This window comes from Oncorhynchus mykiss, chromosome 5 (assembly GCF_013265735.2).
Source record: "Oncorhynchus mykiss isolate Arlee chromosome 5, USDA_OmykA_1.1, whole genome shotgun sequence".
Lineage (NCBI taxonomy): Eukaryota > Metazoa > Chordata > Actinopteri > Salmoniformes > Salmonidae > Oncorhynchus > Oncorhynchus mykiss.
In genome coordinates, this window is record NC_048569.1 from 12,828,358 (window position 1) to 12,854,167 (window position 25,810).

Sequence of the window (25,810 nt, forward strand, 5' to 3'; positions counted from 1 at the left end):
AGCTTTCTTACATGGCACATATTGCACTTTTACTTTCTTCTCCAACACTTTGTTTTTGCATTATTTAAACCAAATTGAACATGTTTCATTATTTACTTGAGGCTAAATTGATTTTATTGATGTATTATATTAAGTTAAAATAAGTGTTCATTCAGTATTGTTGTAATTGTCATTATTACAACAACAACAAAAAATCGTCCGATTAATCGGCATCGGCTTTTTTGGTCCTCCAATAATCGGTATCGGCGTTCGTTCCAGTCATGGGCAGCAGAGAACTGGAAGGAAAGACGACCAAAGGAGCAATTGGCTTTGGGGGTGACCAGTGAGATATACCTGCTGGAGCGCGTGCTACGAGTGGGTGCTGCTATGGTGACCAGTGAGCTGAGATAAGGCGGGGCTTTACCTAGCAGAGACTTGTAGATAACCTGTAGCCAGTGGGTTTGGCAACGAGTGTGAAGCGAGGGCCAACCAACGAGAGCGTACAGGTCACAATGGTGGGTAGTGTATGGGGCTTTGGTGACAAAACGGATGGCACTGTGATAGACTGCATCCAGTTTGTTGAGTAGAGTGTTGGAGGCTATTTTATAGATGACATCATCGAAGTCGAGGATCGGTAGGATGTTCAGTTTTACGAGGGTATGTTTGGCAGCATGAGTGAGGACACATGCTAAATGTTTTCAGTCTCCTAAGGGGGAATTGGTTTTGCCGTACCCTCTTCACGACTGTCTTGGTGTATTTGGACCATGTTAGTTTGTTGGTGATGTGGACACCAAGGATCTTGAAGCTCTCAACCTGCTCCACTACAGCCCAGTCGATCAGAATAGGGGCGTGCGTGGTCCTCTCTTATCATCTCCTTTGTCTTGATCACGTTGAGGGAGAGGTTGTTGTCCCGGCACCACACGGCCAGGTCTCTGACCTCCTCCCTATAGGCTGTCTCGTCGTTGTCGGTGATCAGGCCTACCACAGTTGTGTCATCGACAAATTTAATGATAGTGTTGGAATCGTGCCTGGCGGTGCAGTCATTAGTGAACAGGAAGTACAGGAGGAGACTGAGCACGCACCCCTAAGCGGCCCCCGTGTTGAGGATCAGCGTGGCGGATGTGTTGTTACCTACCCTTACCACCTAGGGGCGGCCCGTCAGGAAGTTCAGTATCCAGTTGCAGAGGGGGGTGTTTAGTCCCAGGGTCCTTAGCTTAGTGGTGAGCTTTGAGGGCACTATGGTGTTGAACGCTGAGCTGCAGTCAATGAATAGCATTCTCACATACAGTGGGGAGAACAAGTATTTGATACACTGCTGATTTTGCAGGTTTTCCTACTTACAAAGCATGTAGAGGTCTGTAATTTTTATCATAGGTACACTTCAATTGTGAGAGACTGAATCTAAAACAAAAATCCAGAAAATCACATTGTATAATTTTTAAGTTATTCATTTGCATTTTATTGCATGACATAAGTATTTGATCACCTACCAACCAGTGAGAATTCCGGCTCTCACAGACCTGTTCGTTTTTCTTTAAGAAGCCCCCCTGTTCTCCACTCATTACCTGTATTAACTGCACCTGTTTGAACTCATTACCTGTATAAAAGACACCTGTCCACACACTCAATCAAACAGACTCCAACCTCTCCACAATGGCCAAGACCAGAGAGCTGTGTAAGGACATCAGGGATAAAATTGTAGACCTGCACAAGGCTGGGATGGGCTACAGGACAATAGGCAAGCAGCTTGGTGAGAAGGCAACAACTGTTGGCGCAATTATTAGAAAATAGAAGAAGTTCAAGATGACTGTCAATCACCCTCGGTCTGGGGCTCCATGCAAGATCTCACCTCGTGGGGTGTCAATGATCATGAGGAAGGTGAGGGATCAGCCCAGAACTACACGGCAGGACCTGGTCAATGACCTGAAGAGAGCTGAGACCACAGTCTCAAAGAAAACCATTAGTAACACACTACGCCGTCATGGATTAAAATCCTGCAGCGCACGCAAGGTCCCCCTGCTCAAGCCAGCGCATGTCCAGGCCCGTCTGAAGTTTGCCAATGACCATCTGGATGATCAAGAGGAGGAATGGGAGAAGGTCATGTGGTCTGATGAGACAAAAATAGAGCTTTTTGGTCTAAACTCCACTCCCCGTGTTTGGAGGAAGAAGGAGGATGAGTACAACCCCAAGAACACCATCCCAACCGTGAAGCATGGAGGTAGAAACATTCTTTGGGGATGCTTTTCTGCAAAGGGGACAGGACGACTGCACCGTATTGAGAGGAGGATGGATGGGGCCATGTATTGCGAGATCTTGGCCAGCTACCTCCTTCCTTCAGTAAGAGCATTGAAGATGGGTCGTGGCTGGCTCTTCCAGCATGACAACGACCCGAAACACACAGCCAGGGCAACTAAGGAGTGGCTCCGTAAGAAGCATCTCAAGGTCCTGGAGTGGCCTAGCCAGTCTCCAGACCTGAACCCAATAGAAAATCTTTGGAGGGAGCTGAAAGTCCGTATTGCCCAGCGACAGCCCCGAAACCTGAAGGATCTGGAGAAGGTCTGTATGGAGGAGTGGGCCAAAATCCCTGCTGCACTGTGTGCAAACCTGGTCAAGAACTACAGGAAACGTTTGACCTCTGTAAATGCAAACAAAGGTTTCTGTACCAAATATTAAGTTCTGCTTTTCTGATGTTTCAAATACTTACAGTATGTCATGCAATAAAATGCAAATTAATTACTTAAAAATCATACAATGTGATTTTCTGGATTTTTGTTTTAGATTCCGTCTCTTACAGTTGAAGTGTACCTATGATAAAAAATTACAGACCTCTACGTGCTTTGTAAGTAGGAAAACCTGCAAAATCGGCAGTGTATCAAATACTTGTTCTCCCCACTGTAGGTGTTCCTTTTGTCCAGGTGGGAAAGGGCAGTGTGGAGTGCAATAGAGATTGCATCATCGTCTGTGGATCTGTTAGGGAAGTATGCAAATTGGAGTTGGTCTAGGGTTTCTGGGATAATGGTGTTGATTTGAGCCATGACCAGCTTTTCAAAACACTTCATGGCTACAGACATGAGTGCTATGGGTCAGTAGTCATGTAGGCAGGGAAGTGTTCTTGGAACAGGGACTATGGTGGTCCTCTTGAAACATGTTGGAATTACAGACTCGGACAGGAAGAGGTTGAAAATGTAAGTGAAGACTCTTGCCAGTTGGTCAGCGCTTGCTCGGAGTACACGTCCTGGTAATCCGTCTGGCCCTGCGGCCTTATGAATGTTGACCTGTTTAAAGGTCTTACTCATATCGACTGCGGAGAGCGTGATCACACAGTCTTCCGGAACAGCTGGTGCGCTCATGCATGTTTCAGTGTTATTTGCCTCGAAGCGAGCATATAAGTAGTTTAGCTCATCTGGTAGGCTTGTGTTACTGAGCAGCACTCGGCTGTGCTTCCATTTGTAGTCTTATGGTTTGCAATGGTTTTAAAAAATGATAATGGAAGCGTGCGTAACTTTACATTATAAATGGCAGCAGAGTATTTTTCTCTCTGTTTGTGTGCTAGTGTGTTTTGCGCTCGACGCGGTCACGGCCAGCCTTTAGATCCTTTCCTCTCATATGCAGACGTGCACGATGATTTATGTCCACACTCTTTTGTCTGTGCACTTGTGTGTGACACACTGCATACTGCCCACACCATGCACGGCCCCTTCGTTTGATTTCTCACTTTCATGTGGATGTTTTCTCCCGTTCCTCAATCCCAAGCGCCGGATTTCTCTCCTCAATTACAGCATTTGCAGTCCTTGGAGACCCTCGTCTGCAGTCGGCGGCAAAGCTCCCCCCCTACCCCCCGGTCCGTTCCCTACCACCTCTTCTCAGCCAGCAGAAGTCCTATTACAACACACAGGCCAAGGCCGCGAGTTTGTTTCCCTTTACAAAGAGCACAATTAAACACAGGCAGATGAGAAAGGACCAGGGAGGTCTCGCTGCACCCGGGATACCTTTTTAAAAATGCAGATGGTCTTATTGACGGCTGTCTGTGTTCTTCGCCACTTTCCTCATCCTTTATCCCCTATGATTGGTCTGGACAGGGCTAATGGCTGGAGCTGCCTCAGCAGTTTGTGTCCTTTCATCTTTTTCTCTCTTTTTTTCTGGTCAGGTGTTTTTTGAGGTGTGTGTGTGTGTGTGTGTGAATAGTGTCTGAAGGCATGCGTCTGAATTCATTTATCATCCTTAGTAGGTTTTAATATTCTTTGCTCCCACTACTCAGAAAAAGTTATCTCAATCAGTAATGAAAACCATCTCTGGAGTTTGCCAAATGGAGGCTTCTTTGTTTGCCCACTAATGGGAGCACTCCAAGTATGGTTAATTGAACGATAATAGGTGCTTTTACATGACTACAAGGATGGCTGTTGAAACAGATTGAAAAAATAACCACAAACCCATTTGAAGGTTTAACGTTTAGCACCAGACTTCACTTTCACCAGAAAATGATTGCAGAAGGTTTCCCCTCAATGTGAACATATGCTGAGACAAAGAAGAACATGTCTGGTATCATGATGAGGTGGGAAGAATCTGTATTTAGACCAATACACCAAACTACAGACATCTAAGAATGTCAGAATGTCCATAGACTAGAGCCGAAGCTATCCTGTGCATGAACATGCACCGTGCTCAGTAAACTACATAACATTCAGATTTAGTCCTGCGTATGTTTATAGGGCTATTGAATGGGAAAAGAGTCAATAGGCAACAAATAGGCAACATTGTCTAGGCCTCTGCAGGAGAAGGGGTTACTGTCTGCCAGTGTTGGTCACTACCCTTGTAGTTCTCATCTGTCAATGCTGAGAGCCAGCCTACTGACTTTGGGGAGGAGGGATGGCTCAAGGTAAAGCTGCCTCGTGAGTTAAAGCTGACCCTGAGGCGCAGCCCCTCAGGGAGGCCTTGTGCAATATCCTGTTAGAGCGCCATGCAAATCTGTACTGCGCTCCCCCCTGAGCAGGCGGCTGGCACCGGTGGACTCTCTCTCCTCTCTCTCTCTCTCTCTCTCTCTCTCTCTCTCTCTCTCTCTCTCTCTCTGTGTTTTTTTACACACACACACACACACACACACACACACACACACACACACACACACACACACACACACACACACACACACACACAGTAGAGCTGATGGACTAAGCTAATGCCCCCTCCCCTTCTCCCCCACCCTCATTGTGCACAGTCCAAACACAAGTCGCCATTCAAATTAAGCTAGACAACTTTAAGAATGTTACTTGAAAGGCCTCAAAACTTTGTTCAGATCCTTTTTCATTTGATAGCTTGCTAGAGCCTCTTTGTAGGCTGGTTTCCCTGTTGGTAATCTCGTTCCCAGTGGACTGACACGTCAAACTTTGCCTTCATTAGTCTATACAAAAAGATTGGGAGAAACTCCTGATGCATAGACATCAGAGTCCTGCACTGGCATGAATGTTAAGCCCTACCCATGATGTTCAGGCCCTACCCATGATGTTCAGGCCATACCTATGATGTTCAGGCTCTACCCAGACCCAATTGCTTCTGCAAAATTTAAGGCCCTGCCTGAACCCGAAATTAGAAATAACTTATTCTGTTAGTATCCATTAGCTGCTTGTCTGTCTGTCCTTCCCTGTACTGCTCGCGCTCTGCTTGTCTGAGTATCCATAGTAACACCTGTGCTTGCTGTTCTGCTCAATGGCGAGACAGAGAGCAGTTAGCTGTTAGCTACTTTTCATCACTCTAAACTCCGACAAAACTCAAGGAACATGATTATATTCTGTCAAATAATCTCGCCTGTGGACAATGTTCTGGTTTTATATTTGACGAGGATTATTTACCTTTATTTCAACAGGGAAGTCATATTGAGATTAAAGTTTTTTTTTTTTTTTTTTTTACAAATGAGCCCTGCACAGTACAAAATAAGCACATCAATAGACAAGCACAGACCAACATAAATATATATATTTTTTATAAAAATAATACACATTAACATACAAAACACAGTCAACTTAAACAAACACATTATTCATTATAAAAAATCCTCTGTTAGCTGTCTGAACTGCCCCAGGGACACCAAAGCATCATTTGGAAAATCATTCCAAACATAGGGTGCAAGGAAACCAGAGGCTGATTCACCTAACTCTGTAGACAGCAAGGAGTCTCCACAGTTAACCAACCCTGTTATTTACCTAACTCTGTAGACAGCAAGGAGTCTCCACAGTTAACCAACCCTGTTATTTACCTAACTCTGTAGACAGCAAGGAGTCTCCACAGTTAACCAACCCTGTTATTTACCTAACTCTGTAGACAGCAAGGAGTCTCCACAGTTAACCAACCCTGTTATTTACCTAACTCTGTAGACAGCAAGGAGTCTCCAGAGTGAACCAACCCTGTTATTTACCTAACTCTGTAGACAGCAAGGAGTCTCTAGAGTTAACCAACGCTGTGAACAGGTTTAATAACTTGACATTTTAAATTTAGGTAAGTCGGAAGCTTGTGGATCAGGGCTTTGTATACAAAAATAATTATGTGATCTACGTGAATTCAAGGAGGTCCAGCCAACCTTTTGTGAATTATGCAGTGATGGCAACATGACACCATGATATGTGCTGCACAGCAGAGCACGAGGAAATGGCTCACCAAAATGTTAATAATGAATTTAGTGATGCCCTACCCGTACCCTAGTTATTGAAGAAAAACAGTAGCCGACTGGAGGACCTGTTTTCCTCTGTTCTGCTCAAGTGCACATGAAGTAAAGAGATAATATATTTATCCCAGGTCAAAGCCTCTTTATCAATTGCTAAAGCTACTGTCTGAAAGCTGTCACCCTTTACACCATGTACTGCAACCATATCAGATACTGTGTATATGTGCAAACCAATGCACAACTCATCCACTGATGCTCATTGGCCAACAATCAACGTCTTTGAAAGTTACTACCCCAAAGCCTTCTCAGTGTAAAGCCCTCCTTCACTCGAGTATCGAAACCCACAACTGGTTTTGCTCAGGGATTTCGTGCACCATTAAATCACTCTTGACTGGGCATCATCTGTTCTCGCTTGAAAGAAAAAAGGCGGTTTCATTAGAGGTGAGGGATCTTTAAATGTAATTCTCCTCTTTTCCAAATAATCCAAACAACCATTCCACCACCGCTGGTGTTCTTCCAAAGGGCTTGGTGTTCCCAGCCGTGCCATAAAACATGGTGCGTTATTAAGCAAAGTCTCTGGGAGCGAACGCCCATGACATCAGGCCCATGACATCAGGCCCATGACATCAGGCCCATGACATCAGGCCCATGACATCAGGCCCATGACATCAGGCCCATGACATCAGGCCCATGACACCAGGCCCATGACATCAGGCCCATGACATCAGGCCCGTGACATCAGGCCCGTGACATCAGGCCCGTGACATCAGGCCCGTGACATCAGGCCCATGACATCAGGCCCATGACATCAGGCCCATGACATCAGGCCCATGACATCAGGCCCATGACACCAGGCCCATGACACCAGGCCCATGACACCAGGCCCATGACATCAGGCCCATGACATCAGGCCCGTGACATCAGGCCCATGATATCAGTTTTAGGTGGAGAATCAGGATCTACTCGAGCGTGTCGGTGCTTCTCGCCTATTTCAGGCTCTCGGTTGTTCCTTTGAAACATTCCAACGTGTGGATTTTTTTATTTCTGTGTTTTCGGTCATATTATAGCCACACGGTCTGTGTCATTGTTTTTAGAGGCTGGCCAAGTGTGGGGGAAACCACCGCGGGTGTCTTGTGTTCTCTGCAGACGTAGAGACACACACACGCCCCACTGTGATTTTTTGCACAGATGTATTTTGAGGAGTAATGACGGGGTGAGACGAGAGGGTATACCACCTCCTTCCCTCCCAAGACCCCTCTTCTGGCTTCCCAGAGGCCCCCCTCACCTCACCCTTCCCCTCGTCAGGGAGCCAGACTGCCGTCCTCATGGCAGGGGAGAGAGAGCCAGGATGGACGTGGTCCTGTGTTTGTCTTCTCCCGCTGGGCCAGCCGAAAGACGAGCCTCCCTCCCTCCCTCCCTCCCTCCCTCCCTCCCTCCCTCCCTCCCTCCCTCCCTCCCTCCCTCCCTCCCTCCCTCCCTCCCTCCATCCAAGGGTGTGTTTGGGAGGTGGTAGGGGGTGTTATGTCGTATAGTCTCTACGGTCATTGAAACTATAGGGGAGTTCCTCTCCAACATCTCCCCCCACTTCACCCCCAACCTTACTCAAGGCTGCTCAGAGGCCATGCCAGCTGCTACCTCTCGCTGCTGCACCTCGTTGAGACCTGTCGCCTGGCAACTGTCGCCAGGGTTGGGCAGCCCACGGCGGCGCTAAGGAGCACTCTGGGGATCCGTCACCATTCACCCCCCCCAACACCACCCTGCTGACCCCCCCCCCCCCCCCCCCCCCCCCCCCCCCCCCTCCCCCAGAGGACCGCAAGAGGAAGCACTCAACGAGGGGCAGGAAGTTTTATGCCACTCGAAAAAATAAATGGGCCCATTATATGTTTTCGTTTAGTATTTCTTTGCCTCCTGTCGTTTGCGAGCCGCAGTGTGGAGAGAGAGAGAGAGAAAGATCTTTCATTGAGTATTTGAAATACCTTCAAAAATTTGTTGAAGGAAAAATATTATTTGTTTCAAATGTTTGACTCAGTAAGTAACATCAGTCTGTGATGTTTTGCACCTAGCTTGTCCACCAGTTACATTTGTATAAGCTTTGTTCTGGCATCCTTGGTCACTCTTGCCCGGTAAATTTCGGGCGAAGTCGTGAAGACAGTTGGTGTCTCAGGTGAAGATGCATGCCATGCCACCTGCAGTAATAGGAACTACCATTTAAACACAATTCAGTCCAAGTGGGTATTTTACATCTTGTTTAGTTTATTTCAAAAAAGTACCAATGGTTTTAACTTCTGCTAGTTAAGTGGAAGCAGTGTTAGTCTTGCTATTTTGTCTCTGGATTTATTTAGTATTTCGCCCTGCCCCATCTCATCCGACCTAATCTCCAAAAGTACAGATATAATAGAGTAAAGTATAATATAGAAAAAAAGAGAATATAGAAAAGCCTATCTATACTATACCTGCACTCTCCTCTATCCTCCTCGAGACAGACCTAGTGATTTAAGTGGAGCTCCAGCAGGAGGGTTTGGGGAATTGTTACCTGTGTGCGAGCAAGGTCAGCAGTTCTCTGTTGACTCAATTTGTGGAGTCAACACAGCCTGGCTGCCTCCGAGTGCCCCGCTCCCAGAGCCCTGGGGGACTAGGCCCTGATCATTGGACAGATCCTCCCCCCCTCCCAACTCCCAGCACAGGCTATAGCCCCAACCAACCCTAGATCTCTTTATTTTGAGGATTAGGAAAGGAGAGGTGGGAATGCACAGAAAGAGCCATAAATCATACTGAAAGAAAGAGAGGAGAGTTCATTTTTTTTGTGTGTTTTTGGGGGGAGGAAGGAAGAGGTTTTGCCTTTCGCCAGATTCTGACATTAGTATGGTGGTCCTCATAGCTTGTGGGACATAGGTAGAGAAGGTGCCCCGTACAATGCTATTATGGAGTTGATTATGAGAAAAGTGCCTAAGCAAAGAAGATGCAGATTGAAACTTTAGATGTTTGTCAGTCCCTTGTAGCCTTTAGGCCAGAGTTTGTCAGTCCCTTGTAGCCTTTAGGCCAGAGTTTGTCAGTCCCTTGTAGCCTTTAGGCCAGAGTTTGTCAGTCCCTTGTAGCCTTTAGGCCAGAGTTTGTCAGTCCCTTGTAGCCTTTAGGCCAGAGTTTGTCAGTCCCTTGTAGCCTTTAGGCCAGAGTTTGTCAGTCCCTTGTAGCCTTTAGGCCAGAGTTTGTCAGTCCCTTGTAGCCTTTAGGCCAGAGTTTGTCAGTCCCTTGTAGCCTTTAGGCCAGAGTTCTTCAACGTTATTCTAGCAAGGAAGTAATGGATGGAAAAGGTAAGGATGCATTTGAAAGTATTCAAACATGCCCACAATCTTGTTCTTGGCATTGCCTTAAGGCTCAGTCATAATACAATTGGAGTCTTGCAGGAAAGCCTTTCTTGCCATTCTTTGTAATTCGTCGCCGCTACATGTTCCCATCCTCTAAGCCGGAAAAAAGCTGAAAGGGGTCAGGGACTCGGATTAGTTCTTGAGACCCCTCCTCCCAAAAAATAACTACTCTGATCAAACAGAACAGTTTGACTTTAAAATCCTGTGAAATCAGGTAATAAGATTATAGGCCTCTCATCCTAAAGAACAACTCTGTCTTTCATACACGCACACACATTTTATCTGCATCATTAAAGTCAGAATTATTGTGGTTGCACAACTGTTGTGTTATTTCTGTTTGCACCTGTTTCAGGTGGGAGACATGACAAAGCTAAACATATAAAGGAATCTGTATAAACATTAAGAAAAACCCTTTAATCAGGTGTTCTAAAACTTTTGACCAGTAGTGTAATTGCCGTCACAAACTCCAAAACGACACGCCGTTGTCACTGACTAGTTGGATATTCATTTCTCACTGAGTAAAACATTTCTATATAATAAAGCGTTCTTATAAATTCATTTTTTTTTTATCTCTGTAAGCTTCATTTGACTTGTTTTTCCCACCACCTGTTCTTGATTAATTTAACCTGTTGACCTCAAACTTCATGTGGTAAGTTGTTGAGTTCTAGTGTCACAGCAGGTATTTGTAAGAGACATAACAGACTTTTGTGAAAGAGGAATTTAGTAAATCCTTACATCAATAAAGTGTGTGAGTGAGTGAGGAGGTCTGTGGCGGTCATTACATTTTGTTAGCCAGTTATTGCCATGCAAAAGACTGCCCGTCTCACGATAATTGACCGTTAATTAACATAAACACATTTAGCATCTCCAGGCCTCCAACATCTACATTTAAAAAAGTATAATAAATCAATTTAATATACACCATCACAATAAATCCACTATTTATTTTAGGCAGGTCTAAGAAAAAGACATGAAGAAAGTGTATTTCAGATGAACAGAATATGAGTTGGCCTACTGTATGTTATCTATCTGGTTTTGCTCCATGCCATAGGCTGTAGGCTTGTTCATTTAGCAGACAACATATGCTCATAAGTCTCGTGCCATTATTTTATATTATATGATTTTATAGTAAGAAGAATATAATTAAATTTAGCGAGTGTGCATATGAAGTGGCTATGTTGAGTATAAATGTGCTAATTTGAAACAGGTCCTATATGCTAGATTTTGAATTATTTGAAATGTTTAGTAGTGAATGATACAAACCTTAGAATGTCTTAGTAATCAAAACATATATGAGCTGCATGATGGGACTATAGGATATTGATGATTTGAGAAAGTCGCAAAAAAAGCCTGCGTTTCCTTGCCTTAGGTTGCATATGCAGTTCTCTCATCAAGTGGTCATATTTTCACCCATCAGACTATTCTCAATAGACTATTCTCTCTTGTCTTTACTGATATGTAAAATTAGTTTTGATTTAGAATGGTCCGTTATTAAATAGGCAGGAACAGGAACAGGGGCAGGAACAGGGGCAGGGGAAGAAAGACATGTCATCAGTTTGCACTTCAATAGCAAATGGAGGCTGCTTTACCACTGGTAAGTTTTTCAATCATGCCGGTTTTATAGCAGAGCATATTCTTAATATGAACAGCTGAGAAATACATATAGTAGCAGCTGGGATCCTCCTCTTTTTAGTAGCTGTGCTTATAAAAACATGTATTTAACTTTCAATCCACGCATCAACCACTGTTAGAGGAGCATGCAGCCTCTCGCTGCCCGACGGGATATTCTGCCCAAACTCTGTATGCCCTGGGTCCTCCAGCCCTGTTCCTGCAGCCACCCACTGCTTCATTTTGGAGTTTAGGCTAGACCAATTATGTACCAAATACATCTTAAATCAGTTGTTTAAATGTTTTTCTGCCTTGCGTAATATGCACTAGGCTATGTAATTGTATAACGGCACAATCATTATTTTATGTCCATGATACTGTTTTGATAATAAGTATTTGATGTAATTTTGGATTGCATTCACATTGATGTCAAAAGTTGTTAGGACAGTAGAGCCCTGAGTACCACACTATTAGCGACCTGATGGTCGTTAGTGAGTTGGGTACTACCAACGCATGTCCAGAGTGCATAAGAGGAGATTACAGGGACTCAACAGTGGTGTCATTTTACTGCAGTCATGACTCATGACTGCCGGTGTGGCGGTAATACGGTCACCGCAACAGCCCTAAGTTTGAGTGTGTGTGTTGTAGATGAAGTCCACATGGAGAAGCTTTGTGTGCAGAGCCCTTCAGAAGGAGGTCCTCTCTCAGAAACTTTGGCCTCCATGGCCTGTGAAGTGACCGAGTGAGGCAATTTCTCTCCGCATCTCGCTCTTCTTTTTCTCTCTCACATTTTCTTCTTCAGCTCAGCTCACCATGCCATCCCCTCCAGTTGATATCATCCATTTTGTGTGTTGGTGTGTGTGTGCAAAAACCTCCCTTGCTAAGAAATTCACAAATTACAACCAACTAAGCTGTCTTAGTTCAGCATCAGTGTTCACTGTTGTAGTGAATTTTATTCTTTGTATTAGGTTGTGGTTAATGTTGTACAATCAAACAAATACAGTATCTCACGTTCATTGGCTTGGAGCTAACCTGGCTGGCAGCTTGTGGTGGACTAAAAGAAAACAACACATCTATTTTGGCACTGCAAAAGGTCCAAAGGTTGTCATGGTCATTAGCCAAGCACAAAACTCCCACACTCCTGTTTGGTGCTCTGTCTCTGTCGGAGGTGATGAGACGTGTTCAGTGAGCAGAGAAACAGTACCTCAGTGTACTGTCTTATGAAGCCTTTTATTTCAATGGAGTTTTCACTGAATTGTTTGTCAAATACAAAGTTTGTTTTATGTTTCACTTTGACAATTATAATGCTATCTGGAGTAACTCTTGATTACAGGAAAGACAGCTGATATTATACAGTGATGCTAATGTTGTGAGGATGAAAGCACCATTTGCTAGTGTTCAATTAATAATTTTGTATATTGAATTTGTCAACTGTCTGACAAACACTCACATTGGCCCTTACATTACCAGCGGCATTATCTGCTCTTCACGACCTAAGACTATCCATCATTTAGAATTAGCATTAGCAACCACATCAGCCCTGTTGTTGGCCATCCCATCTATAACCCACTCTCATTAATCAACAACACAGTTAGCCTGGAGAGTGCTGCTCAGTGTCCATATCTACCTGCTTATAAAGCTGCTACAGACAGTTAGCCTGGAGAGTGCTGCTCAGTGTAGATATCTACCTGCTTATAAAGCTGCTACAGACAGTTAGCCTGGAGAGTGCTGCTCAGTGTAGACATCTACCTGCTTATAAAGCTGCTACAGACAGTTAGCCTGGAGAGTGCTGCTCAGTGTCCATATCTACCTGCTTATAAAGCTGCTACAGACAGTTAGCCTGGAGAGTGCTGCTCAGTGTCCATATCTACCTGCTTATAAAGCTGCTACAGACAGTTAGCCTGGAGAGTGCTGCTCTGTGTCCATATCTACCTGCCTATAAAGCTGCCACAGACCAGGGGGAGCCATGTCGTACCCATGCACAGGACTTACACCTGAGATGCAGCTATGCCCATGCAGCTGGCAGACTGACCCCCCCCCCCCCCCTCCAGATGAGCAGATGGACAGACTGGCAGGCGGGTTAGACTGGTAGGGCGGGCAGGTAGCCAAGTGCACAGACGCACATCAGCATCCCGGCAGATATTGTAGATGTCCGTCTGAGTTGGAATTACCTCTGACAGTCTGACTCTTCTGCTCTGTTGTAGCGACAGTCGAGCAGGGACATCATGGTAATGTCATTTAGAGCTGTGTCATAGGCTTGGGCCTTCCGTTGATGTGTCAGCAAATACAAGGATAGTAGAGGCTTATTTTAGTTTGCCTACTGGTCTTTTCTTTAGAGGATGTCGTGACTGATTCTAGCGACATATTTTAGGATGACATACTTATTAAGTGTACCAAACAGTCAAACTCTCCATCTTTCAGAGAGTTTGGGAAGGTCGTTTCTTTGAATTAAGTGTCTCTGGATTGGAAGAATTAGTGGTGGTGTAAGGGATTTTTAGCTTTGGCGGATGCTGGGACCTCAATGTCCTAAGCAGATCCCTGATGTTTCCAGTAATGTAGCCTGGAAGTCTATTGGCTGTGGTTAGTCCAGCAGACAGAGGTGGAACCCAGTCAGCCCCATCAGGGGTGAGGGTTTTGGGTTGAGCCTTTAGGGAGAGAGTTTTGGATTGTTGTCTTTGATTCAGTGACCTTGACAGATTTTACACTTGTGCAGCTGCCAAAACAAAAATCACAACCATCAATTGAAATACAAGAATTAGCAATCATTTGATGGACAGCACCTTCCGCGGGTCGGTAGAAAGCGGATGTTTATGGATTTCAGGGATACAGTATTTCCAGCCTAACTTCCTTTTACCATGAAAAACAAATATGGGGACTCAGCTCAGGGGTCTTTTTACACCTACTATGTTATGTTAGATGGACAAAATGACCCCCCCCCATTCTCATCCCTTAGGTTAGACTTCAACATGCACTCCAGTTGGAGGTTAAGCAAGACAGCTTAGTCCCCCCACACCCCCATCTCCCCCCAACTGAGAAAAGTGGATCATCAAATACACTCCCTTACTTCCCTTTTTTCTTTCTCAGCTCTCCTTTTCCGGAGAAAGGGAGGAAGAGGGTGGATGGGTTGGTGGTGGTGGGGGGAAGGCGGGATAGGGGGTAGTAACACCTCCCTCTCTGGCCCCTAATCAGCCAGGCAGCCTCAGCTGCCCTCCTCCGATCCCCTGCCAGGGTCCCTATCATCCTCTGATCAAATATTAATGTGCTCTACTCGGCCTGCTCACTAATCCAAAGCCAATTAATATTATCTGTCAATTATTTACAGATCCGGAGGTGCGGAGGCGATTCCCCGAGGACTACATCGACCAGGTTTGGAATGCATAATTAACTTCCTCTTTTCTATCTCTCTCTCTCATTTTTCTCTCTTCCTCTCACCCTCCCCCCTCCCTTTCTTCGCCACTATTTATTTATTCGTTTCTTTAGCTTTTTTCAGCCCCCTTTATCTTGATAGTTTTATTTTTCCTGGTGTGGCCTATTTTGACTCTTGCTCTTTGACGTCGCCTGTCTCTCTCTTTTTGTGTGGGTGCGTATCGCCCCCTTTTTATTTTAAACTCTTGCCATTTATGGGGTCTTTTTTTATGGGCGCAAGGGGGAGATGGGACCGGTTGGTGTGTTTGACCCCGTCTCGCTCGCTCGCTGTGTGTGTGTGCGCGTGTGTGTGTGTGTGTGTGTGCGTGCGTGCGATCAGAAGTCCCCACAGTAAAACAAGGAAAAGTCGGGCAAGTGTGGACATTTCGCAGATCCCAACAAGGGAAAAGGCAGTTTTAGGTTTACAATTATGGTTGTGATTAAAATATAGGGGTTAGTTTTATGATTAGGGGTTTGGGATTAGGGTTAGGGAAAATAGGATTTTGAATGGGAATAAATAGTTTGTTCCCCACAAGGATAGTAAAAGGTGTGTGTACATACAGTAGATGTGTCTGTCTTCGCTAGTATAAAGGACACTACTATTGTCTGTGTACCGGGCGATGCAGACACATGCAGCTTCAGAAATTCATTGTAGCTCCCAAGATTTGAAAAAGGCTAAAGAAATAATATGAATGCAGAGTTGTTTTTATATTTATTTTTTACAGAAACTTGATACAAACTTGACAAACAAACTTTCTTTGTGTTTGAGAAATTGCAATTTCTTTTTTGAAAGAGAAGAGAACTTTCTTGGTTTGTTGCTTTCTTGGTTTATTTGTTTGAGAGCAGTGAGAATCCCCCCGCTTTGTCTTTCTTCAGACAACAAGACGTCTTTGTTGTTTGCGGCGTCTCTCCTGGCTCTGTGGATTCGTTTGCGACTTTGCAGAGCGACGAGAGAGTGGGTGTCGAGCTCTTCTCCGTTGACTAATTGCGCCGTCAGTCACCATAGCCATATGCTTCCTTGATATTGCTAGCATATCTCTGACACCTCCTCTGCATACACAGTGTATATTCACACAAAAACACAAACCAAAACTATTCTGTAGACATTTTGTCGTTTGTTTATTACACAAAGGACTACATGGCATTGCCGGTGAAAAGGTACTTTTAATTAGAAGTAGGAGGGTGCATGTTTCCTCTAATTTTTCTTCCTCCTTTCATCTCTCAAGCATCCAGGGTCATGTTAAATCAATGGCGTATTGACCTGGATCCTACGCGTGTTACCATAGAGCCGTGCCCATAGAATCCTCCGAGGTAGCAACTGGAACTCATTGTCCTGCATGCTCTTCAAAGAGACAGAATGCCAAACATGAATTCAGGATGCCCTGTTAGTCGAAAAAACAACAACATTCTATTAACCAAGCGGGACACACACGCATGCACAAACGCACACTTGCATGCATGTAGACACACACACACACACACACACACACACACACACACACACACACACACACACACACACACACACACACACACACACACTAATCACGTAGCCTTGTTTATTCCAAGCGAAGCAACCTCCCCCCGCCGTCTCTCTCTCTCTCTCTCGTTCTGTTTCCTTCTTGTGCAATTATTTGATGCAGAAGAAAAGCCACATCCTTTGTTGCTAATGGATGTTTCATCCCGGGCCACCTTTGTTCCATACAGTAAAGAATCTGTCTCGAATTACGGGGCCTACGTTGCTCGTTGCTCTAGGAACGAGAAGGGGAAAGAGAGACTGAGATGAAGAGAAAGAGCGAGGAAGAAAAATAGAACGAGAAGTAGAGTTTAAGAATATTGGATAGAGAGGAAAGATGATAGGTAGTGAAAAATTGATAATGATGGCCAACCCTTTGGCTTCCCTTGAACCGCGATGCCACGCTCCTTTACCCATCCCCCTCTTTGTAGTTCACAGAATGACGAAGGAGCAAGGCCCAAGAGAGAAGAAGAGAGTGAAAAAGAGAGTGAGAAGATGAAAGATGGCTGGAAACAAAAGAGGGTAGCTGGTACCAGTCCCAGTCTCATTCTCATCTGTGGGTTCTTAATGATGTTCCCCCCAAACACACCGCACCCTGCCCAGTGGCCAACCCAGTAGCTCCCTTACATCTCTCTAGTTGGCAACAGTATGGCATCAGTCAACTCTCAGCTGGAGCCTCAAGGACAACAGGGTCTGAAACAGCAGCCTATATTCCCTTTATACTGTAGTTTCCCAAACTCACTTCCTTGGGTCACCCTGGGTGCACGTTTAGTTGTTTTGCTCTAGCACTACACAGCTGATTCAAATAACCAACTCATCATCAAGCTTTGATGATTTGAATCAGCTGTGTGCTAAGGTGCTAAGGCACCTCTTTTAGCCAGAACCCTATGTGGTATATCCGAGGCAGCCGTAGATAGTGGGTCGTGGGTTTTACTCATCGGGCATCATCTGAAGGCTTGTGTTTAATGTTAACCAAACGGTCATTTGGTTTGATTTGTGTTCAGTTTGCGCACTTGGATACTCCTATACAAGGTGTAGGAAAAACTACCCAGGACTGTTATTCAGACACACAAGCGTATTTGTTTCTGAAGAGGAGGAATAGTTGCTTGTCATTATCTTGTTCGTCCTTTCTCTCTGCCGCTGATAGATCTCGCCGTTTGCGTAGGGGAATGTAATCGGAAATGTAAATAAGCCGTTTGATACAAAGTGACGGAATAACGAGCGGAATTTCCCTCGCTTCTATCTTCTCTCTCTCTCCAATCGCTCCCTCGCTCATAATTAAAACAAAGCTTTCGCCCTGAGTCTCTCCTCTCCTCTCGCTCACTCGTTTTCTCCATCTCCATCTCCATCCTCTGACACAGCCACATCGCATTGACACATAAGCTTTGAATCCTTTAAATTAGGCAGCTGCTGCTTGTTTTCCTTAACTTAATGCGACAAGGTACTTTTTTCCCCGTAATGGAGAGAAATCGTTTTTTGAAGTTGGGCTGGCTTTGATGTAGCGTGCTGCTAGACCATTTTAACTTCTCCGGCTTAGGGGGAAGAATCGAGGCGCTTTTAACAAGGGAATATTCAAATTTGGTGACCTTCTACCAAAAGAAGAAGTAGAAAGGGAAACGGAGGGAGAGAAAGCGGGGGTGTTGAATATTCACATTTGCACACACACACTACAGACGTAGGATCTTCATTTGATCACTCTTTTGTCGCGGAAAATGTTCCTGCACAGCAGGAAATGCAAACGTGTAGTGCATTCATGTTTTAACAAGGCTTCTAAAGTTTGTAATTTCCACTTTAAAATGCCAGACTTAATTTGCCCTAAAGAAAAATGTTTCAACCCCTACAAAAATGTCCATTAATTATATTCCACATAATAATTCACATGTGCTGTTGCTGCAGGATTATTTTCCTGCTGTAGCAAACTGGCTCAAATTAAAATCCTACATCTGTAACACACAAACTGCGGGAAGTAACCAACCACCAATAATGACCTCTGATCTCCATGACAACTTCACCTGGAGACCTTGATGACACTGGCACATAATCTATCAACAACTGGCGATAGTGATTAAAAGGTCTTATTTAGAGGCATTAGATGTCCACATTAGGCTAAGTCGTCTCTTTCAGAAGAAAAATGTGTGCGTAGATAAAATTAACTCACCACCATATCACCAACTCCGGCAAAGTGTCAAGCTCATGAAATAGGCTAGATTTGTGGTGTAGGATTACATTTCCCAAAGACCTGACCTCAGGTCAGTGTTACATCTTATTCCCTACACATTAAGCCTTCAGGTAAGGTAACGTTAGCTGAACCTCTACCTGGCGCCAGATTTGCGGAGTGCAGCTTAATCCCATCTACTAGTAAACCCATCATTACCCCTGTGTGGGAAAAATATGGCTGCTTATTGTGCCTTCATCCTGAAGGGAGATAATTGTGATGTGGTTTTCCCAGTGCTTGTCTGACGGTCTGGGGTGTATCTCTTAATTGCGGCTCACCTTAGCGTGGCTTGGCGTCGGCTCCTGGGGACACCTGGCTGCACATATGGCATCAGTTACCGACGTAGGTGAAGGCAACCGTTAAGCATCTGGAGCAGGGGAGGGAGGTATTGGAGGGAGAGAGAGAGAGCGAGCAAGTAGATGAAAACATAGAAAACCTGGCTGTCTGAGAAATGGAAGTGTTCCAAGAATTGTATGTTGTTAAGGCATGAGGTTCAAATGTGAAGATGTGCAAAGTGAGTTGGTGGACAAAATGCGAAACTCCCATCAGTGGAAAGATGATACTGCATGCATAAAGAGAGAGACAGGGAGAGTGACAGGGAGAGTGACAGGGAGAGTGACAGACAGAGACAGGGAGAGTGACAGACAGAGACAGGGAGCGTGACAGACAGAGACAGGGAGCGTGACAGACAGAGACAGGGAGCGTGACAGACAGAGACAGGGAGCGTGACAGACAGAGACAGGGAGCGTGACAGACAGAGACAGGGAGAGTGACAGACAGAGACAGGGAGAGTGACAGACAGAGACAGGGAGAGTGACAGACAGAGACAGGGAGAGTGACAGGGAGAGCGACACCCAGTAACTGTTCTTCCTCATTTGACTTCCAACAGCAAACAAGCAATGAAACTGTCACGCCCTGACCATAGTAGAGGTTGACCGATTAATCGGAATGGCCGATTTAATTAGGGCTGATTTCATTTCAAGTTTTCATAACAATCGGAAATCTGTATTTTTGGGCGCTTATTTTGCAGATAAAAAAAAAAGAAAGACGTTTTATTTTTATACCTTTATTTAACTAGGCAAGTCAGTTAAAAACACATTCAATTACGGCCTAGGAACGGTGGGTTAACTGCCTTGTTCGGGGGCAGAACGACAGATTTTCACATTGTCAGCTCGGGGGATCCAATCTTGCAACCTTACAGTTAACTAGTCCAACGCTATAACCACCTGCCTCTCGTTGCACTCCACAAGGAGACTGCCTGTTACGCGAATGCAGTAGAAGCCAAGGTAAGTTGCTAGCTAGCATTAAACTTATCTTATAAAAAACAATCAATCAATCATAATCACTAGTTATAACTACACATGGTTGATGATATTACTAGTTTATCTAGCGTGTCCTGCGTTGCATATAATCGATGCAACAGTGGGGGATGATTTAACAAAAGCGCATTTGCTAAAAAAGCACAATCGTTGGATGACTGTACCTAACCATAAACAGCAATGCCTTTCTTAAAATCAATACACAGAAGTATATATTTTTAAACCTGCATATTTAGCTAAAAGAAATCCAAATTAGCAGGCAATATTAACCAGGTGAAATTGTGTCACTTCTCTAGCGTTCATTGCACACAGAGTCAGGGTAAATGCAACAGTTTGGGCAGCCTGGCTCATTGCGAAATGCCAGAATTTTACGTAATTATGACATACCATTGAAGGTTGTACAAAGTAACAAGAATATTTAGAATACCGAATGGTTCCGTATTTCACTGAAATAATAAACGTTTTGTTTTCGAAAAGATAGTTTCCGGATTCGACCATATTAATGACCAAAGGCTGGTATTTCTGTGTGTTATGTTATAATTAAGTCTATGATTTGATAGAGCAGTCTGACTGAGCGGTGGTAGGCAGCAGCAGACTTGTGCGTTTTGCCAGCAGCTCTTCGCAAGCACAGCGCTGTTTATGACTTCAAGCCTATCAGCCTTAATGGCTGGTGTAACCGATGTGAAATGGCTAGCTAGTTAGCGGGGTGCGCGCTAATAGCGGTTCAAACGTCACTCGCTCTGAGACTTGGAGTAGTTGTTCCCCTTGCAGAGCCGCTACTTTTGTGGAGCGCTGGGTGTACTGCTGCTTCGAGTGTGGCTGTTGTCGATGTGTTCCTGGTTCGAGCCCAGGTAGGGGCGAGGAGAGGGACGGAAGCTATACTGTTACACTGGCAATACTATAGTGCCTATAAGAACATCCAATAGTCAAAGGTATATGAAATACAAATGGTATAGAGTGAAATAGTCCTATAAATACTATATTAACTACAACCTAAAACCTCTTACCTTGGAATATTGAAGTCTCATGTTAAAAGGAACCACCAGCTTTCATACAGTGCCTTGCGAAAGTATTCGGCCCCCTTGAACTTTGCGACCTTTTGCCACATTTCAGGCTTCAAACATAAAGATACAAAACTGTATTTTTTTGTGAAGAATCAACAACAAGTGGGACACAATCATGAAGTGGAATGACATTTATTGGATATTTCAAACTTTTTTAACAAATCAAAAACTGAAAAATTGGGCGTGCAAAATTATTCAGCCCCCTTAAGTTAATACTTTGTAGCGCCACCTTTTGCTGCGATTACAGCTGTAAGTCGCTTGGGGTATGTCTCTATCAGTTTTGCACATCGAGAGACTGAAATTTTTTCCCATTCCTCCTTGCAAAACAGCTCGAGCTCAGTGAGGTTGGATGGAGAGCATTTGTGAACAGCAGTTTTCAGTTCTTTCCACAGATTCTCGATTGGATTCAGGTCTGGACTTTGACTTGGCCATTCTAACACCTGGATATGTTTATTTTTGAACCATTCCATTGTAGATTTTGCTTTATGTTTTGGATCATTGTCTTGTTGGAAGACAAATCTCCATCCCAGTCTCAGGTCTTTTGCAGACTCCATCAGGTTTTTTCCAGAATGGTCCTGTATTTGGCTCCATCCATCTTCCCATCAATTTTAACCATCTTCCCTGTCCCTGCTGAAGAAAAGCAGGCCCAAACCATGATGCTGCCACCACCATGTTTGACAGTGGGGATGGTGTGTTCAGGGTGATGAGCTGTGTTGCTTTTACGCCAAACATAACGTTTTGCATTGTTGCCAAAAAGTTCCATTTTGGTTTCATCTGACCAGAGCACCTTCTTCCACATGTTTGGTGTGTCTCCCAGGTGGCTTGTGGCAAAGTTTAAACGACACTTTTTATGGATATCTTTAAGAAATGGCTTTCTACTTGCCACTCTTCCATAAAGGCCAGATTTGTGCAATATACGACTGATTGTTGTCCTATGGACAGAGTCTCCCACCTCAGCTGTAGATCTCGGCAGTTCATCCAGAGTGATCATGGGCCTCTTGGCTGCATCTCTGATCAGTCTTCTCCTTGTATGAGCTGAAAGTTTAGAGGGACGGCCAGGTCTTGGTAGATTTGCAGTGGTCTGATACTCCTTCCATTTCAATATTATCGCTTACACAGTGCTCCTTGGGATGTTTAAAGCATAGGAAATCTTTTTGTATCCAAATCCGGCTTTAAACTTCTTCACAACAGTATCTCGGACCTGCCTGGTGTGTTCCTTGTTCTTCATGATGCTCTCTGCGCTTTTAACGGACCTCTGAGACTATCACAGTGCAGGTGCATTTATACGGAGACTTGATTACACACAAGTGGATTGTATTTATCATCATTAGTCATTTAGGTCAACATTGGATCATTCAGAGATCCTCACTGAACTTCTGGAGAGAGTTTGCTGCACTGAAAGTAAAGGGGCTGAATAATTTTGCACGCCCAATTTTTCAGTTTTTGATTTGTTAAAAAAGTTTGAAATATCCAATAAATGTCGTTCCACTTCATGATTGTGTCCCACTTGTTGTTGATTCTTCACAAAAAAATACAGTTTTATATCTTTATGTTTGAAGCCTGAAATGTGGCAAAAGGTCGCAAAGTTCAAGGGGGCCGAATACTTTCGCAAGGCACTGTATGTTCTCATGTTCTGGGCAAGGAACTCAAACGTTAGCTTTTTTACATGGCACATATTGCACTTTTACTTCTCCAACACTTTGTTTTTGCATTATTTAAACCAAATTGAACATGTTTCATTATTTATTTGAGGCTAAATGGATTTTTATTGATGTATTATATTAAGTTAAAATAAGTGTTAATTCAGTATTGTTGTAATTGTCATCATTACAAATAAATAAATAAAAACCGGCCGATTAATCGGTATCGGCGTTGAAAAATCCTAATCGGTCGACCTCTAGACCATAGAGAGCTTTTTATTCTCTATGTTGGTTAGGTCGGGGTGGGACTAGGGTGGGTTATCTAGGTTATTATATGTACATCTATGTTGGTCTGGTATGGTTCCCAATTAGAGGCAGCTGTTTATCGTTGTCTCTGATTGGGGATCATATTTAGGTAGCCATTGTGCTTTTTGGGATCTTGTTTTTGTGTAGTGCCTATTAACACTGCGATTACTTCACGGTTCGTTTATTTTCTGTATTTGTTTTGGTGAGTTTCTTTGACATAAACATGTGGAACTCTACGCACGCTGCGCCTTGGTCCAATCATTCAGACGATTGTGACAGAAACGGAATGCTTCCTGCCCATTAACCCTCCGCCACTACTTCTGATCCTGGCCTGTGAAAGTGTCTTTACTGGGGAGACTAACAATGATTTATCAACCTTCGCCCTGCCTCTGGAGGAAGGTGGCGCAAGTGGTTGTTTTCAGATACATTTGCCTAGCCTTCTGTGAGACTGAAATACTAATTAGGGCCTTAAAATGGAGTCTTACGAGATTTGCAAACTGGAGGCCAGTCACACTGCTATACCGGCATCTTTAAAATAGAGGCGCTGACATAGCTTCTTGAAGGCAAGAAAATGCCATTTTATAAGAGTTCATCAAGTCTCAAGTGGTTTGGTTTGTTGACCCAGTGGATTTAACTCCGATAGACTCTTGGTAATTGACTGATCTAAAAGGCCATTGATTTTCACAGAAGTCAAGGGGAAGTTGAAATAGCGTATGTGAAACTTTACCATGAATTAAATATGGCCTTGGCCTCAACCATGGGTCGACAGTGCAGATTGAATTATTGATATTGAATTATTTGTCTTTAACTATAGATTAAGCGGACACTAAGGAGCCGGTTTCTTGGATCCAGATGAAGTCTAGGCTAGGCATTCGGGAGATTCAGGAAACCAGCCCTTGCACATTGTAGTAGGGGTTAATGTTTCTCTGAAATAGATGATGACCTAGTCATATGTTGGCTTGTTGTGTAGCTTGCTAAGGTGAGCTAACTATGGACGTGTTCAGTTCTAGTCTGCCACCCTTCCCATTCACCCTGCTGGGTTCCCTTCCGCTTGTGTCCCTAATCTCCACGTGAGTACCAGGCATTTAGAGGTAGCCACACATGGCCCAATATCCTGTTGAATATGCCCAAGGCCCATTGCCACCCCTCAGCTTCCCTTCTCTTCATCACCTCCAGTCGTTCATCCCCCTTTCTCCTTTCTCTCGCCTTTGTCAGGATGAACGGATTCAAAACAAAATAAAAGATAAAAAAGAATTGCTTGTTGTTTAACCCCTCTGGTTTGGCTAAATGTGTACATATAGAGAGGTTGCAGTTGTGTCACATCACCTAGAAACCACACCAGGAGCCATGTTGGAAGACCAGAGTCAGTCTTTTGGACCTTAGTTGCCCTGTGTGTCCTCCAATTGTCCACATCGATGGCTTTGTTTTGCTTTGTATTTCTAAGGACCTTAAAAATAGGTCCTTAGAAAGGCAGTAGGATAACCTATTCAATTAAGTAAATAGTTTTTATATCATTTTCAAAATATATGAATAATTAGCTAGCTAGCTTGCTACAGTAACTTAGCATTAATGTGTAGGCTAACTCAAATTAGCTCCTAACGTATTGTTAGCTTGCTAGCTAACTTTACATACTGTATAGCTAAGTGAAATAGATATCTCCAGCTACAGTCAGTTAAGAACAAATTCTTGTTTACAATGATGGCCTACACCGGCCAAACATGGATGACGCTGGGCCAATTGTGCGCCGCCCTATGGGACTCCCAATCACGGCCAGTTGCATTCGAACCAGGGTGTCTGTAGTGACTTCTCAAGCGCTAAGATGCAATGCCTTAGACCGCTGCACCACTCAGGAGTCCGAGTGAAAGGATTAGCAGCTCCAGCTGTCAGAGAAGGGGAGAGAGTCGGCTACTCTGGATAAGACAGGTACCTTTGTGGGAGGCCATTATGAAAAGATTCTCCAGTCCCTAGCGAGGAAAACAGAGGACAGAGAGATATAGCAACATGATATTCAGTGCTGTCCAATTTGAGTAGAATGCAGCCTGTTTCATTGTGATGTTTTCTGTCCTCGGATACAGAGAGCTGTGAAATACCCTGACTGCAGATGAAGAGGTCCAAATTCATGTCCCAATAGAATAAGGGGTCATCCTTGTATATCGTGGGTTGTAAACAAAGAAAAATGTTGTAAACAAAGTACAGTTTAAAAGTCATACATAATGTATAAACCTATTCCAACTGGAGCAGGCCAACCCTGCTGGGTATGCAGGCTTCTGTTCCAGCCCAGCACTAACACCTGATTCTAGTTTTTTTGTTTTGCGCATTTTCCCTCTGAATGGCACACACAATCAATGTCTTATTTGTCTCAAGGCTTAACATTTTTTCTTTAACCTGTCTCCTCCCCTTCATCTATACTGATTGAAGTTGATTTACCAAGTGACATCAATAAGGTATCATAGCTTTCACCTGGATTAATCTGGTCAGTCAGTGTGTATGAGGCTAATCATTATACCAGATGTTGTACATGCCTTGTGCTGACATCAAATTGTTTAGTGCAAATCCAACCCTTATAATGCCTGGAAGCAGGAAATGATGGGATCCTTAGATTAAAACATACAACTACTACTGCCAAGTTCAATGCCAGATACTCTTCTCCCAAAAGGTCTGAGTGGCACTTGGAGGTGCCACTGTGATAAGAAGGATGGTTTGCCTAAGACTACCATAACAATGACATTGTCTATGCT

The 25,810-nt window shown here is 44.1% G+C and overlaps 1 protein-coding gene across 5 annotated transcripts in view; it reads left to right on the top strand.

Moving 5' to 3' along the window:
- Positions 1 to 25,810, top strand: part of LOC110523223 (DENN/MADD domain containing 1A) — a 175,508-nt gene that overhangs the window by 25,526 nt on the left and 124,172 nt on the right. For all 5 annotated transcript variants that reach the window (XM_036976817.1, XM_036976815.1, XM_036976818.1 and 2 more), the window contains exon 3: positions 14,930 to 14,973. In XM_036976817.1, coding sequence (XP_036832712.1) covers positions 14,930 to 14,973 — 44 coding nt within the window. The remainder of the gene's footprint in view (positions 1 to 14,929; positions 14,974 to 25,810) is intronic.